General features: G+C 35.8%; 1 protein-coding gene across 1 annotated transcript in view; it reads left to right on the forward strand.

Annotated features, from left to right (window-relative positions):
- Positions 1-1597, forward strand: part of HEPH (hephaestin) — an 87737-nt gene extending 86140 nt beyond the window's left edge. Inside the window, exon 21 of the mRNA XM_015252233.3 lies at positions 695-1597. Coding sequence (XP_015107719.1) covers positions 695-927 — 233 coding nt within the window. The 3' untranslated portion in view covers positions 928-1597. The remainder of the gene's footprint in view (positions 1-694) is intronic.
- Positions 1598-18152: the final 16555 nt, after the last annotated feature.

Raw genomic sequence — 18152 nt, forward strand, 5'->3', positions numbered from 1 at the left:
ACAAAGAATGAGTTGCTGTGGCTAAAGAGTAGTAAACAAGATAAATAAGAGTAGGGTACCATAGAGCCTGATTGTGAGAGTTGGAATGACTGATGAGTGTGAGGCTTTACTCCTTAGGTTAATTGGAGATCATCAAAAGTTTGTTGGCCAGGAACTAAAAAAATCAGGTATTTCACCTAGAAAGATCTATGTGACTTCAGTGTTACCATGACCGAAAGATGTAAGAGATCAGACAGCACAGTGGCAGGTTTTTGTCATAGTCCAGTGTTCAAAGTGAATATTGATAAGCTAGAGGATTGGGTCAAACTGCTTCTCAGGAGTTTCTACTTACTGCTCCCAGTTCTAACCTCTGAAACCATGCAAACCAAATCCAATTCTTATTTTTTCTACATCTCAGACCTTTATATATTTAAAGAAATATGTCAAGGCCCTTCTCACTCTGAATCTGAGTTCTTTTCATGGGGGAATTGGAACCTCAGTGCTTCCTAAGGATTTTCTCAGCTATGACATTTTGCTACACTGATTCTCTGTCCTCTGAATCTATCATCATTGGCTGATCTTTTGGGGATAAAGACAGTTCTTCTGTCTTATTTGGATGGGTTTATTTCTCTTCTCATGGGTGTTGACAGTAAAAGATGCCTTTTTAGAGTACACTCCAACCTAGGCTCCCCATTTTCCTCTTGTTTCATTTCAGCAGCAATCCTCAGAGACATTGAAGAAGGCAATGTAAGGATGCTGGGCATGCAGATCCCTGTAAAGGATATCGAGTTGCTGGCTTCTGTCTTGATTGCTATGGGTGTTATTCTCCTGCTCATTGCTCTGGCTCTTTGTGGTGTGGTGTGGTACCAGCATCGGCAGAGAAAGCTACGGCGCAACAGGAGGTCCATCCTAGATGACAGCTTCAAGCTTCTGTCTCTCAAGCAGTAACAGTTGAATCCTGGAACTGTACATCAGGAATACACTCCCAACAGACCATAGACTAGCATGTGACTCCACTGTCAAAGGGATGTGAGTGATACAGAGGCAGAGGAGAGAATCAAACTCATCTGAGTGTTTCTTCACTTATTTATTTACATGGAAATGATATGCTTTCTTTTCCTTTAGTTTCTTTGCTCCACTTGGGGACCTGGGGCTAGGTAAGCCCACTAATATCTTATATTACAAATTTCAACAGCTATATCACCCATTAACACTTGGAAGTTCTGGAAATTTCTAAAAGCTGATTCTTCTCACAAAGTAGATGCCAAAAGTAAGGCTCATTTATTAGGTTTCTACTACTTTCCAGGACCTAGGCAAGTTCATTCTGAACCAAGGCTAAGTGAGCTGTGAAGATAATCCACATCTAAACTAAGAGCTAAGAACATAAGAATTACGGGGAATGGGTGGGGTGGGATTTGAAGATCCAAATTGTATTTTGATTTTCCTTGGCAGTGGACTGTTTTGGAGAAGTGGGTAAATGGAATATTGTTGTCATGAGCAACCACAACCTCTGGAGCCAGAAGCTCCTCAGGAAGCCAGTCCTCCTAAAGAGAATGTTGAGCATCTTCTCCATGTTTCAGGCAGAAATTCTGGTACATTAAAATGCTTTTTAAAACACCGTAAGAGTGAAATTGGTGATTTTGAATGTCTCTGTGTCTTCTGGGAGGTTGTGACTGTGAAAAAGAGAGCACTCAGGGAGAGAGGGTTTGTGACGGTTGTGCTAGGGTTGGACATAGAATGGATCTCTGTCTATCCTTTGTGGACCCTTCATGTTTTTGTTTTGGAATTGAAGATGCTGTCCTAGAGGAAGCCTCAACATCAGAGTGGCAGGAACCATCTTTTGGCCCTTAAGTGCCAAATGTATTCTGAATGCTAAGAAAAGGGAAATAGAGTGCTGAGACTGGGCTGAAACCTTTCCACTCAGCAAGGAGAGGTGGGCACAGATGTAGAGGGCTCTTTTGGCAGCTAGGGATGTGAGAGGTCTACTTGTGATTTTGGGGGCCTCTTTATAGGACAGAGTCCTTCCCTCTGGTAATTTAAAGCAATATTCCTTTCAAGGCTCTCTAAAGCCTGGATGAGAGAACACAGACAAGAGAGTAGGGATGGGATACAATGGCCCACTCTTACTACATTATCTATAATACCTTTTTACATGGCAAGTGGAAAACAGAAGAAGCATCAAGGAGAGTGGAAACAACGACTGAAATGCATAGTGGTTTATACATTACAAAGCATCTAATACTTGATTGCATTTGACTTACTTTAGTTCTTTCAGGGTGCTACTTTGTTTTAGGATTCAGTAAACAAATGATCAGAAAGAGTAAATGACTCTGCCCCAGATCATTCAGCTACAAATTAAGCAGGGAGTCAAGTCTTCATCTACTTGACTCCAAATACCTGCTTCATCCTTCTATATCATGGAAATTCTACTAATTTCCATCATTTGTACTTATACTGAATCCAACTTGCCTTTCTTTTCAGCAAACCTGTCTGCCTATTTATCATACCCTTCCAGATTAAGTGTAGAAACTCACAGAACTGATGTTCAATTGCCAAATAATGTTGAAGATTGGAGGTTAAAACACAGACCAGAGCATATCATTCATCATGCTTTACTGTGATCAATGGCTTTGTGGAGAGCTTTACAGGAAATCTCAGAAATATATCAGGAGCAGAGGCAGGAGAAGATTCGGATTGCTTGTCATAAAATCAAATGAGGGTATTTAAGCCATTATATAATCAATGGACTTAACAGCAGAACTGTCAGTGTGTTGTCAACATGGAGGTTATTTAAAAGCCAGTGCACTCTGGGGACTCCAGTCAATTATTAGTTGTAATTAGCATGCAACTGAAAAGTTATTAACTTGGTCTCAGTCATGAATCTGAGACAAGTAGAAGTAAGTGGGATGAGAATATATTGCTTCTGAGTGTATAATTCTGCTCCATATTGGGGAACATAAGCTCAAGCCCATGTATTTCATGAAGGGATGCATCTTTGTGGTGGTGGGTTTGATCCTTGTAGGAACATAGGAAATGTTTTTGACAATTAAGTGGCACTTTCATACATTCAATTGCTCAAGCCAGAAATCCCCAAAGTCAGCACATAAGTGAGTCTTTGCTTGATTTACCTCAAAAATATCTTTTATTAATTCACCTGTTTCTGTTTTTATTGCTATCATTCCAGTCTAAAGCACAACTATATGTTACCTGGACTTATGTGGTGGCCTCCTGCTTTCTTTCCTCTACATTCACTCTAGCCTCTACAATTGATTCTCCATGCAGAAAAGTTACGTTTGAAAAAATAAATTGGACTTCCAGTTTAGATGAGCTGCCATAAACTCATCTCTCCCTGGAGATAAATAAAAATTGGAAATAATAAAAGAAGCAACAATAGAAGGACTGGAAAAGGTAGAAATAGGAAGGCAGCCTGGAGAAGAACAGAGAAACACAGCAACTGGGCATGTCCCTAACATTTAACCTAGCAGAATGCAGCCCAAGGTCAAAGAGAACTCTTAGTGACAACCACCAGTGGGTCTGGATACACTGGAAAGAGGGGTTGCAGAGGACCCTTGCTGACACCAAGTAGCTAGGGAAGTCTCTTCAGCAAATGGTGTTGGGAAAACTGGAAGCAGCATGTAAATCAATGAAGCTAGAACACTCCCTTACACCATATACAAAAATCAACTCAAAATGGATTAAAGACTTAAACATAAGACAAGATACAATAAACCTCCTAGAGGAAAAGATAGGCAAAACATTATATGACATACATTTCAAAAATTTTCTCCTAGAAGAAATAAAAGCAAGAATAAACAAATGGGACCTAATGAAACTTACAAGCTTCTGCACAGCAAAGGAAACCAGAAGTAAAACAAGAAGAAAACCTACGGAATGGGAGAAAATTTTTGCAAATGAAACCGACAAAGGCTTAATCTCCAGAATATATAAGCAGCTCATATGACTCAATAAGAAAAAAAATAAACAACCCAATCCAAAAATGGGCAGAAGTCCTAAACAAGCAATTCTCCAAGGAAGACATACAAATGATCAAAAAGCACATGAAAAAATGCTCAATATCACTAATTATCAGAGAAATGCAAATCAAAACTACAATGAGGTATCACCTCACACCAGTCAGAATGGCCATCATTCAAAAATCCACAAATGACAAATGCTGGAGAGGCTGTGGAGAAAGGGGAACCCTCCTACACTGCTGGTGGGAATGCAGTTTGGTGCAGCCACTATGGAAAACAGTGTGGAGATTCCTCAAAAGACTAGGAATAGACTTACCATATGACCCAGGCATCCCACTCCTGGGCTTGTATCCAGAAGGAAATCTACTTCAGGATGACACCTGCACCCCAATGTTCATAGCAGCACTATTTACAATAGCCAAAACATGGAAACAGCTTAAATGTCCATCAATAGGTGACTGGATAAAGAAGTGGTGGTATATTTATACAATGGAATACTACTCAGCCATAAAAACTGACAACATAACGCCATTTGCAGCAACATGGATGCTCCTGGAGAATGTCATTCTAAGTGAAGTAAGCCAGAAAGAGAAAGAAAAATACCATATGAGATCGCTCATATGTGGAATCTAAAAAACAAAAACAAAACCAAACAAACAAACAAAAACAAAGCATAAATACAGGACAGAAATAGACTCACAGAGAATACAGACTTGTGGTTACCAGGGGGGTAGAGGGTGGGAAGGGATAGACTGGGATTTCAAAATTGTAGAACAGATAAACAAGATTACACTGTATAGCACAGGGAAATATACAAAAAATGTAATGATAACTCACAGAGAAAAAAATGTGACAATGAGTGTGTATATGTCCATGAATGACTGAAAAATTGTGCTGAACACTGGAATTTGACACAACATTGTAAAAAGATTATAAATCAATAAAAAATTAAAAAAAATAGTAGAGATGACAGGTAAATTTAGTGACTGGAGGGCGAATCAACAGAATTTACTCAATGCAAATGGAGGAAATGGACTGAGTGAAGAGAGCCCCATGAGCTTATACAATAAAAGCAATAAATCCAGCATTTACATTATAGGATTCCTAGAAGAGAAGAAAGAAGATATGACCGAAATATTCAAAGAAATAGTGGTTGAAAACTCCTCAAATGTGGCAAAAGATATGTCTACAGATTCAATAAGTTGAATGAACCTCAAATAGGAAAACACAAAGGAATCCATGCCAAGATATAGCCTATTGCATTTCTAAAAACTAAAAACAAAGAAAGAAACTTAAAAACATCCAAAGAGAAGCTGTATATTACCTACAGGAGAACATCAACTTGAGGGACAATGGATTTCTATATCTGGAGGCCAGAATGATTAGCCCAACGTTTTTCAAGTACTGAAAGAAAAGGACTGTCAGTCATAAATTGTATATCTAGTGAAACTATCTTTCAGAAATAAAAGGTAAACAAAGGGAGAAAAAGAGACATTCTAAGTGTAAGTAAAACTAAGAGAACTTGTTGCTAGCAGAGCCACCCTTATATGACGCCTAAAAGAAATTTGCCCAAGTAGAAGAAATATGATGAAATAAACAATCCTTGAACATCAGGAAAGAAAAAAGGAAAACAGAAAAGCAAAAATAAGGGTAAATAAGCATACAAATTATTTGAATAATACAATCAATCAACAGAAACCAAGAATAGCAGAATACACTTTTTTTTCAAACAAGCATAGAACATTCATCAAAACAGACTATTTACTGGACCATAAAATAATTATTTCAACTTTGCTGGTAAAAGCAATGTTAAAAGAATTGAAATCATACAGTGTGTGCTCTCTGACAACAATGGAACCAAACCGGAAATTAATAACAGAAAGACAAGTGGAAAATTTCCAAACACTCAGAAATTAAACAATATAGTTCTAAATAACCCATGAATCAAAGTAGATATATCAAAGGAAATAATGAAAATACATGAAAATGATTGGAAATGAAAACAAACATATCAAAATTTGTGGGATATAGCCATAGCAGACCTGAGAGGGAAATTTATAGAACTAAAATGTATTAGAAAAGGGAAAAGTCTTTACTAAGTTAATAAAGTAAGTTTCTGTATAAAGGAAGTATAAGTAAAGAGAAAACAAACCCAGAGCAAGCAGAAAAAAGGAAAACATACATGTAAGGACAAAAATCATTGAAACTGATAATTGGAAGAGAGAAAACTTAAAAACTAGTTCTTCAAAAACATTAATAAAAAATTAAAGTGATAAAACTAGAAATATTGGCAAAGATAAAAATAGAGAAGGTACAAACCACCATTATCAGAATTGAAATGGGTTATCAATGCAAATTCTGCATACATGGGAGGTGACATCATCAATATGGCAGCACAGGTCATTCCAACTTCAGCACCTCTTACAAGAAGACCAAATATAAGCTATCTATAGAGAAGACAACATTGGAAAATCCCAGAACCTGGAGGAGAAGCAGAAGTACCACACTGGACCACAGAGATAAAGAAGGGCCATATTAAGAAAGTAAGAAAAGCAGCTTTATTTTGACAGCCTCACACTTCAGCACAACACCACACTGAGAGGGCCCCTCTGATTCCATTGTTTTTCCAATGGAAAAGAGAGCCAAAGATAGATCTCCAGCTACCCCAGAGTTGTAAAATGCTTCTCAGGAAACCCATTCTTATTGGGGGTCACTGGGCAATCTGTGAGATTTAAACATTGGGGATGAAACATAGAGAAGGGGGATAGGACTAATAGCAACAAGTGCTTAGGTTTTGATGGGCCATATTTTTGCTTTCAGTGACACTTGAGAAGAGAATCCAGCCAACAGCTCTGACCATCTGCAGAGACAAAGGGTGGCCCTGTCTGACCAGTGAGCTTGCTTGGCAGTTCTGCCTGAATTAGGTGCCCAGCATACTGGACACAAAGCAAGTTCTACAGCCCTGCATGGGCAAGGGAGCAAAAACACAACCCTACTTATCTGCTGAGAATAGCCTCTAGTCTTACAAGGCCAGAGTACCTGGACAGTTGAGGAACCTATCCTATAGCCCCACTCAAGCAGGGAGGCAAGCCAGCATCCCTGCCCAACTGTCAAACATAGAATCTGGCCTAGCATAACCAGGGTTCCTAAACAGTGACCTGTGCAGCCATTGAACCCTGCTTACAGCCTTGCCCAGCCACAGAGTCCAGTCCACATCTTTGCCTATTACTGAACACAGCCCACAGCCCACAGCACCAAACAATGAATGATTATTGGAGAGCTAGTATCCCCAATTGACTACGAAGCCCAAAAAACTTGCCCCATCAGGGAGACTATGCAGTGACCCTGCTTGAATGCAGAGCCTGGCCAGCAGGCCCACTGAACCACAGATCCCAGCCAGTGGTACCCTTCCACAGAAAACAGGCAATGGTCTCATCCAGCTAGCAACACCAATAGCAGTCCCCACTTGCCAGTGAATGTTACTAGGTGACCCATCCAATACCCCAAACAGAGTTGAATGGTGAAAAACTTACCCTGCTGAAGTGAACCTGAAAATTATGGTAGAGGAAACCACTTACTCAAATGTACAGGTACTGATGCAAGGATACAAAAATAAGGAAGAATCAAGTAAGATAATACCACAAAAGGAAATTAATAAAGGCCCATAATTAAGCCTGAAGAATGTAGGTTTAATCAATCTGAAAAAGAATTTAGAATAATCATTTTAAAGAAGTTCAGTGAAATACAAGAACACAAATACAACTAAACAAAACTAGAAAAATAATACATGGACAAAATGAGAAGTTCAACAAAGAAATAAAAACCATAAAAAACAGAAATCATACAGCTGAAAAATACGACTGCACTGAAGAATTCAATAGAGAATTTTAAAAGTAGACTCAACTAAGTAGAAGATAGAATCAGATTACTTGAAGATAAAACATTTGAAATTATGCAGTCAGAGTATCAAAAAAAGAAAAAAAAGGAAGAAAAAACTTGAAGAAACCCTGTGGAACTTGTAAGATACCAACTAGAAAAACAAAATATACATCATGGGAATCCTAGAAGAGTCAAAAATGGATAACAGTCAATTGAAAGCAATAATGATTGAAACTTGCTGAACATGGAGAAATAAATGAACATCCTGATTCATAAGGCCCAAAATAACCCAAATAGGTTGAATCAGAAAAGGGTTATACCTAGGCACATTTAAATTAAACTGTCAAAGGTCAAAGAGAGAATTTGAAATCAGCAAAAGAAAAGCGACTTGTCACATACAAGGGAGCCCCAAAGGATTATGAGTGGATTTCTCAGGAGAAACTATGCAGGCTAATAGACAGTGAAATTACATATTCAAAATGTTGAAAGAAAAAAAACCTGTCAATCAAGAATACGAAACATGGCAAAGCTGTGTTTCAGAAATAAAAGAGAGATAAGTATGTTCACAAACAAACCAAAGCTGAGAGAGTACATTATCACAAGGCCTGCCTCACAAGAAATGCTAAAGGGTGTTCATAAAGCTGAAATGAAAGGATGTGACTTAACATTGTAAACACATATGAATCTATAAAACTCACTGGTAAATGTAAATATATACTCAAAGTCATAATTTCTAGTATAATAGTGCTGTGTAAATCACAAATCTAGTTTAAATTTTAAAAAACAAATATTTAAAATAACTATGACAACAAAATTTATTATTAAATACACAATTCTAAAAAGATTTATATTATAACATTAAAACCTAAAATGTAAGAGGGCAAGTAGTTTAAGTATTGATGTTATCTTGTTCTCAGCTTAAAACAGATTGTTATAACAATGAGATATTTTATGTAAGATTCATGCTAATCACAAAGGAAAACTTACAGTATGTATAAAAAAGATTATGATGAATCAAAGTATAACAACACAAAAAGTCATCAAATTACATAGAAAGACAACATAAGAGAAAGCAAGGGAAAAAGATCTACAAAATGGTCAGAAATATAATTAACAAAACATCAGTGCTAAGTCCTTACCTATCAATAATCACTTTAAATTTAAATGGATTAATTTTGTCAATCAAAAGACATAGAACAGCTGGAGGAATTTTTAAAAATCCAGTGATATGCTGTCTACAAGAGACTCATTATAGCTTTAAAGATACAGAAAGACTGAGTGTGAAGGATGAAAAAAGATATTTACTTTTATTATTTTTTATTGAGTTATAGTCAGTTTACAATTTTGTGTCACTTTCTGGTGTACAGCACAATTTTTCAGTCATACATGAATATACATATATTCATTTTCATATTATTTTTCACCGTGAGCTACTACAAGATCTTGAATATATTTCCCTGTGCTATACAGTATAAACTTGTTCATCTATTCTATATATACCTGTCAGTATATACAAATCTCAAACTCCCAGGCTGTCCTTTCCCACCCCCTTCCCCCTTGGCAACCACAAGTTTGTATTCTGTCTGTGACTCTGTTTCTGTTTTGTATATGTAAGTTCATTTGTCTTTTTTTTTTATTATTCCACATATGAGGGATCTCATATGGTATTTTTCTTTCACTTTCTGGCTTACTTCACTTAGAATGATATTCTCCAGGGCCATTCATGTTGCTGCAAATGGCATTATGTTGTCATTTTTATGGATGAATAGTGTTCCATTGTATAAATATACCACATCTTCTTTATCCAGTCATCTGTAATTGGACACTTAGGCTCTTTCTATGTCTCTATTCTGTTCCATTGATCCACATGTCTGTTTTTATTAATTGTGGTGGCTTAGTTTATAAATTTTAATAGCTCATGCTGTATATTTTCTTATTCTTATAAGTATTTTTGATCTTTGTTCTGAAGCATAGTTAAACTACTTAGAGACAGTTTAATTATTTCAAGTATTGTTTTTAGGCTTTGTTAGAAAGAATTATAGCAGCAGTTAGTCTAAGGCTAGATTTTCTATGCTGCTGAGACAAATTCCTTCTGAATTCTCTACCTGATACCCCATTAATTATAGGTCTGGCTGCAAGGAACAGGGATTTCTTCTGGTCCATGTATTACCTAAGGACTGATTCCTCTAATCATTTTGGTTCTTTCACTGGTTTGGGGAAGAGTCTTTACATATGTTTACTATTCAGTACTTAGCTGAAGTCTGAAGAGGAACATTCTACAGCTTGTGGAGTTCCCTTTCCAATCAGCTACCTCTTCTCTGGTATCCTCCCCTGAATATTCTAGCTTCCTTACTCTCTCTGAATTCTATTTCCAGTCTCATCAATTTGGTAAGGCCACTGGGAAGTTTTGGTTTTTCCTTGTGGTGCTTTATTACCTAGTCTCTGCCTTCAGGTAATAAGCTAGGGAAATCATAAATTTCACTTCACTCTCATGTCTCAGAGATCACAGTTCTATGTTGCCTGTTCTTCAATATCTTACAACAGTTATTTAATATAAATATATTTTATTTTTCTAGTCATTCAAAGTAAGATGATAAGTCCAGCTCCCATTGCTCATGACTGGAATTGGAAGTCCCCAACCTAGGCTTCCTGACTCCCTGTTCAATTCTTTTCCTGCTTTAATCCAAAGTCCCAGGATAATACCTTCATTTGTATAAACCTTTGAGTTCTAACAACTGAATCAATCACTACTCTCAATGTCTTCCACAGTCTTTGATATTTTAACCTTGGGAGAGTCTCAAGCATTTCCAGGGGTACTTAGACCACATTTTGTATAACACTATGTTAAGAGATATAGATGAAGGAACGAGATAAAATCCTCAGAAGAAAAACTACGTGAAGTGGAGATAAGCAGTCTACTAGAGAGAGTTCAGAGTAATGATCATAAAGATGATGAAAGAACTCAGGAAAAGAAGGATGTACAGAGTGAGAAGTTAGAAACGTTTAACAAAGAGTTAGAAAAGATAAACAACAACTAAACAGATATCAAGAATACAGTAACTGAATTGAAGAATACACTAGAAGGAATCAACAGCAGATTAAGTGATACAGAGGAATTGATCAGTGAAGTGGAAGACAGAGTATTGGAATCACTTCTGCAATCAGAAAAAAAGATAAAAGGAAAGAAATGAGGACAGTTTAAGAGACTTATGGAAAAGCATCAAGCACACTAATATTCACATTATAAGAGTCCCAGAAGAAGAGAGAAAGGGCCTGAGAACATATTTGAAAACATAACAGCTGAAAAATTCCCTAATTTGGGAAGGGAAACAGCCACCTAAGTCCAAGAAGTGTAGAAAGTCCCATACAGAATGAACCCAAAGAGGAACACACCAAGACTCATTGTAATTAAAATTACAAAATTAAAGATAAACAGACAATTTTAAAAGCAGCAAAGGAAAAGCAACAAATAACATACAAGGGAACCTCCATAAGGTTTTCAGTTGATTTTTAAGCAGAAATTCTGCAGGCCAGAGGGGAGTAGCACAATATATTTAAAGTGATGAAGGAGAAAAAACTACAACCAAGAAGACTCTACTAAGCAAGGCTCTAATTCAGATTTGATGGAGAGATCAAAATCTTTACAGACAAGCAAAAACTGAAAACATTTAGTGCTACCAAATGAGCTTTACAAATGTTAAAAAACTTATCTAGGTGAAAAAAAGGGATATGACAAGGAATATGAAAATTAAAAAATGAAAAAGCTTAATGGTAAAGGTAAACATACAGCAAAAGTAGGAAATTATCCATCCACACACAAATTAAGTAGGAAGGTTAAAAGAGAAAAGTAGTAAAATCACCTGTATCCACAATAAACAGTTAAGAGACACACAAAGCAACTAGATGTAAAATATGATATCAAAAAGAGTAATTGTGAGGGGAGAGTACAAATGAAAAATTGATAATAAGAGACTGGAAACACAAAACATATATATATATATATATGTCTATATATATATATATATGTCTATATATATATAGACAGCTATATAAACACTTCATGGTAACCACAAACCAAAAATCTATAACGTATATACATATATACACACAAAAAATCCAAATATAATACTGAAGATAGATATAAAGTCACAAGAGAAGAAAACAAAAGAAGAAAGTGAAAAATATCTACAAAAACAAACCCAAAGCAATTAACAAAATGGCAATAAGAACATACATATCAATAATTACCTTAAATGTAAATGGACTAAATGCTCCAATCAAAAGACACAGAGTGGCTGAATGGATTATAAAAACAAAAAACATATATATACTGCCTACAAGAGACTTACTTCAGATCTAGAGACACTTTCAGACTGAAAGTGAGAGGATGGAAATAGGTATTCCTTGCAAATGGAAATCAAAATAAAACCAGAGTAGTAGTACCTATTCAAACAAAACAGACTTTAAAATGAAGACTATAACAAGTGGCAAAGACCTACATGATGATCAAGGGATCAATTCAAAAGATATAACAATTGTAAATATATATACACCTAACATAGGAACAACTAAATATATAAGGCAAATATTAATGGACTTAAAAGAAGTCAGCAGTAACACAATGACAGTAAGGAACTTTAACACCTCACTTACATCAATTAACAAATCATCTAAAAATAAAATCAGTAAGAAAACAATGGCCTTCAATGACACATTAGACCAGATAGACTTAACTTACATATTGAGCATTCTTTTTGAAGGTAGCAATACACACTCTTTTCAAGTGCACATGGAATAGTCTGCAGAATAAATCTCATGTTTGACCACAAAACAAACTTCAGTAAATTTAAGAAAATTGAAATCATATCAAGCATCTTTTTCAACCACAGCACTACGAGACTGGAAATCAACTAAAACCAAACCAAACCAAAACAAAACAAAACTGCAAAAATCACAAACACATGAAGGCTAAACAACATGCTACTTAAAACCAATGGATCACTGAGAAACTCAGAAAGGAAATAAAATAAGTGCCTAGAGACAAATGAAAAGGAAAACACAATGATCCAAAACCTAAGGGATGTAGCAAAAGTTGTTCTAAAAGGGAAGTTTATAGCAATACAAGCTTACCTCAGAAAACAAGAAAAATCTCAAGCAAACAACTTAGCCTTCAAACTAAAGGAACTAGAGGAAAAAAAGAACAAGCAAAACCCAAGTTAATAAAGGAAAATAAATTATAAAGATCAGAGTAGAATTAAATGAAATAGACAAAAAATAGAAAAAAGATCAATGAAACTAAGAGCTATTTCTTTGAAAAGACAAACAAAATTGAAAAACTTTTAGTCAGACTCATCATAAAGAAAAAGAGAGGGATCAAATCAATAAAATCAGAATGAAAAAGAAGTTACAACTGACACCACAGATATAAAGTATCACAAGAGACTACTACAAATGTACCCTAACAAAATGGACAGCCTAGAAGAAATAAACAAATTCTTAGAATTTTCAGCAACATGAGTGGACTTTGAGGGTATTTAAATGAAGCAGAGGAAGACAAATACCATATGATATCACTTATATGTGAAATCTAAAAAATACAACAAACTAGTGAATATAAATAGAAAGGGACTCACAGATACAGAGAATAAACTGGTTGTTCCCAGTGGGAAGAAGGAAGGGGGAGGGGCAATATATGGGTAGGGGACTAAGAACTAAAAACTATCAAGTATAAAATAAGCTACAAGGATATATTGCACAGGACAGGGGATATAGCAAATATTTGATGACTATAAACAGAGTATAATCTTTAAAAATCGTGAATCACCATATTGTACATCTGTATCTTTTATAATATTACTATACATCAACTACAACTAATTAAAAGACTTTTTTAATTTAAAAATCACAATGATGTGCTACTTTTCAGCCACTAGGATGGCTATAATTGTTAAAAATTGAAAATAGCAAGTATTTGAAAGGATATGGAGAAATATGAACCCTCATAAATTGCTGGTGGGAATTTAAAATGGTTCAGATTCTGTGGAAGGCAGTTTCACAGTTCCTCAAAATGTTAAACATAAAATTATCATGAGATCCAGAAATTCCACTCCTAGATATACACACAAAATAATTGAAAAGGAGTACTGAAATTATGTATGCTTATGTTCATAACTAGCACTATACAAAATAGTCAATATCTAGAAACAGCTCAAATGTCTTTCAATGTATAAATGGATAAATTATGGTATATGTACACAATGGAAAATTATTCAGTTATTAAAAGGTATGTAATACTAATACATGGTACAGTTTGGATGAACCTCAAAAACATGATGATAATTGAAAGCCAGATATAAATGGTCACATATTGTATGATTCCACTTATATGAAATACCCAAAATAGGTAAATTTATATAGGCAGAACACAGGTTGGTGTTTTTCCAGGGACCAGGGTAGAGTGAAAATGGGAAGAAACAGTTTAATGTGTGTAGGATTTTATCTTGGATGGTTGTAAATACTTTGGAACTAGAGAGATGGTGGTTGTTTTGCAAAACCATAAATGCACTAAATGCCATTCAAATGTTCACTTTAAAATGGTTAATTTTATGTCTTGTGAATTTTACTTCAATAAATTTTTAAAATGTAAAAACATATATTAAGCAATTAATATCCTTTCTTCCTCTTTAAGTGAAACCTAGCTCTTCCCTGAGGATATCATAAGTTCTGCTGCTCTCTACAGTAGATGATGCTCTTCTCTCACAAACCAGAGAAAGAATCCATACTCTACTTGCTCCCCATTGCTGCTTTCTTCTGTCATGCACAGAATCTTCCTTTGAAGCTCATGCCTTTAGTCTATCATACTGTTATAAAACAGTGTCATTTACCAATCTCTTGTTTATTCTATTACATTCATGGAAGAATTCAGCATCTGGATTAGCTTATTTTTTGCTCCAAGTTTTGTTATCAACTTAAGTCACTTCAAGTTTCAGATTTTGACTTATCAACAATATACGCCCATGTCCTTTCTTCTTATTTCCAAATATATTTTCTTATGTTCATACCTTGAACTTTGTTAAAATTTGGAATTCTCTACCCCGAAATAATAAAATTTAATCTATTACTCTCTCACCAGCTCTTCTTGGGACATCCATCATTTTCCAGCAAGGTCTGGGAATTCCACGTTTAGAATTCAGTGTGTGGGAAAATTTGAGGATTTCTAAAGATTCTGAGGAGGCCCAGACACCTACTATTTTAGAAGCTTAAGTTATCCCATCTTGTATTCTAGCCAGCTCACCCACTGGAAATTTGGATTTCATCCCTTCCTTTCTCCTTGGAAAACTCAGTGAATAGTCATAGTCTCTACTGTATGTTCAACTTCATCTTTCTCTTGGCTCTTTTTCTTAAGCATATAAACATTCCCAAGACTCTTTGATTAAAGCAAAGACTCATCCTCAGTCTCATGAACATCTTCAGCCATCATCTGATTTTTCTCTTTCCAGGTTTATTGCATTTACAACTTCTACTACTTCATTGTACAATGTTCTATTATCTCAATCTTCATGTTAAAGTTATATATTCCTCCACAATAAACTGCCCCAAAACTTAGTGGGTTAAGAAATAATCATTTTATTGTACTCACTATTGTTCATTTCAGGAATTAAGGTAAGGTTCACTGGACAAGTCTATTCCAGAAAGTATTTACTGGGGTCACTAGGTGACATTCAACTAGTGGCTGATCTGGTGTGGAGGATCAAAGGCAGACACACTCACATGACTGGTGCCTTGGTAGAGATATCTGGAAAGTTGGTCTCAGTGGGTTTCTCTCCCTTATCATGTTGTCTCAAGGCCTCTGCTTGTGGAGGTCCAGGTACAGAGGTCAGGCTTCTTCCATAGTGGCTTAGCATTCCAAGAGACAGACAGAGGGAGTAATTTCATGGCTTTCTATGACTTAACCTTGGAATTTAGGCAGCATCAGGCTACACCAAATTCTATTTGTTAAATGAACTCACATGGCCAACTCAGATCCAAGGAGAGGAAATTTTACAAGGACATGATTACTGGGAGGCATCATTAACTGGAGCCACATGTTATAGCCTACCACAGCCATGCAACTCCTCAACCCTCTGCAAGCTGGCTACATGATCTACCACTCCACTGAAATTGCAATCACCAAGGTAAACAAAATCCTATTCCTAGTTGTTAAATCCAATAGATAGTTTTTTAAAGTAATTTTTTGGCTTCCATTTTATGCTGAATTATACCCTATTGACAACTAACTCCTTGAAATTCTCCTCCCTTGGCTTATCTATATCATCTTTTTCTGGTTTTCCATTTACTTCTCTGGCTGATTTTCAATCAACTTAAGTGAATCATTTCTTCTGCTCACTCCTTAAATACTAAGCTTTGTTGCCAGTCTCTTTTTTTCTCACTCTACTTATGATTTCTGATCACATCACCTACTCTTATGACTTCATATAATATTTTTCTGCCAATGATTCCTCAAGCTACATCTTCAACCCACATGCTTCTCCAGTGAGTTTCATTCTAAAATATATTATGCCTATTATACATTTCAATCTGGATGTCCCACAGACACAACTCAGTATGGCTAAAACTGAATTCATTTTATTATCCCTGAAACTTGTTCTTTCTCTTGTATTCTCTGTCATGTATTTATCATCTATCCAATTGTCCAAGACAGAAAGGTAGAATTCATCCTTTTATCCTCTCTATTATTCCTCTTCATATGTCATTAACCTGTGAACATTCAATTTGCTAAAAAAAGATTTTTAATTTGTCCACTCTTCTCCATCCTATATAGTAGGTCTGATGAAGGACTTGGTAGGGAAATTAGCCTGGCATTCTGATGTGCAAATTATATGGAAATCACAGTTTACTGCAATGAGCTCAAATATTTTTAGTAAAGGTTTCCAGGAGATATCACAATAGGGTATACTCAATGAGGCAATCAAGTAGATGGCAGTGTCATTTGGCCTAACTAGGGTGAAACTGTTAGCTCACAGGAAGTCCCAAGTCCCTACTTACCCAACTTCTTACACTCCCAAACATGTCACCCTGAAACACCATCACACTGACCTTATGCATTTGTAAAAATAGCCTTTAGCAAGCCACATCTTCTGGATCTAAAATCTAGGTACCAAAGATAATTTCTGACAATATTACCGGAACTATTTTGCTACTTTGGCTTCAGGCTATATAACTGTGACCAGGGAGACTCTGGCTTTTGTTAATAGCTAAGTATCTCCCTCCCTCAGATAACTGCAATCTATTTTGGATAAAATAGATATTTTGGATAAAATAGTTTGGATAAAAAATACCTTAAGGTACTATCAAGCAACATAAAGCAGGCATAAAAACTTAAGGGAAATCTAAACTTGAAAGAAAGGAACAAAATTAAGTGATATTTCTATTTTTAGGGCTCTTAGCCAGAGGGAAAGCCACAATCAGTTCCCTATTGAGTGTCTATACCTGGTATAGAAAACTTTTAGTTTTACTTGCCTGAAGAACCATAGGACAGAGTTACAGATTCATGTATAGCAACTGGAAGGAGTGGGGGTAAATTCCTGGAAAGGAGCCAAAGGAGAAGAGCACTAAACTTTGTGTATAATCTTTGCCCAAATTTCTGGCCAGCTATAAATGTGAAAAGCAAGCTCCAAGCAATCTAACTAAAGCCAAAATAACTGAATAAATATTGCAAGTGCTGCCCACTTCAGAAGAGACAGTTTATATTTGAGTTCAGCCAAGTTAACTGTCTGTGAAAACAAAACAAAGCAATATTTTTCAGAGGAAAATAATGGAGTCCAGATTCTCTACAACACATCTTTTGCAAAGCCCAATGGACATTTCAAAATGACTTAGATATATGAAGAAGCAAGAAAATGTGACCCATACTCAAAGAAAAAGCAATCCCTAAAAATGGACCCTGAGATAACACAGATGGAATTAGCAGGTACATTTTAAAACAGCTATGTCCGAAGATTTAAATAAAAATGTGTTCACAGTGAATAGTGACCAAAGAACTTATATACACAAGCACATTGTAACTATGTAAAAATAATCAGCCAGCAGGGTAGGTGGGAAATTAGATCAAGATCTAGGAAAGACTTGGCATGGCAAACCTAGCTAGGAATTACAGTACCTACCAACAATGTTAGTTCAAGGCCTCATTGTTTCTCATAGAGACTATATAGTCTCATAAATAGTGCTCCTATCTCTGGCTACTACTGACCATATTCTACTTCCCACACATATAGGCACTAAATGCATCTTTGACATTGATTCCAGAATTGCCTTTTAGAG

The sequence above is a fragment of the Vicugna pacos genome, chromosome X (assembly GCF_048564905.1).
Source record: "Vicugna pacos chromosome X, VicPac4, whole genome shotgun sequence".
Classification (NCBI taxonomy): Eukaryota; Metazoa; Chordata; class Mammalia; order Artiodactyla; family Camelidae; genus Vicugna; species Vicugna pacos.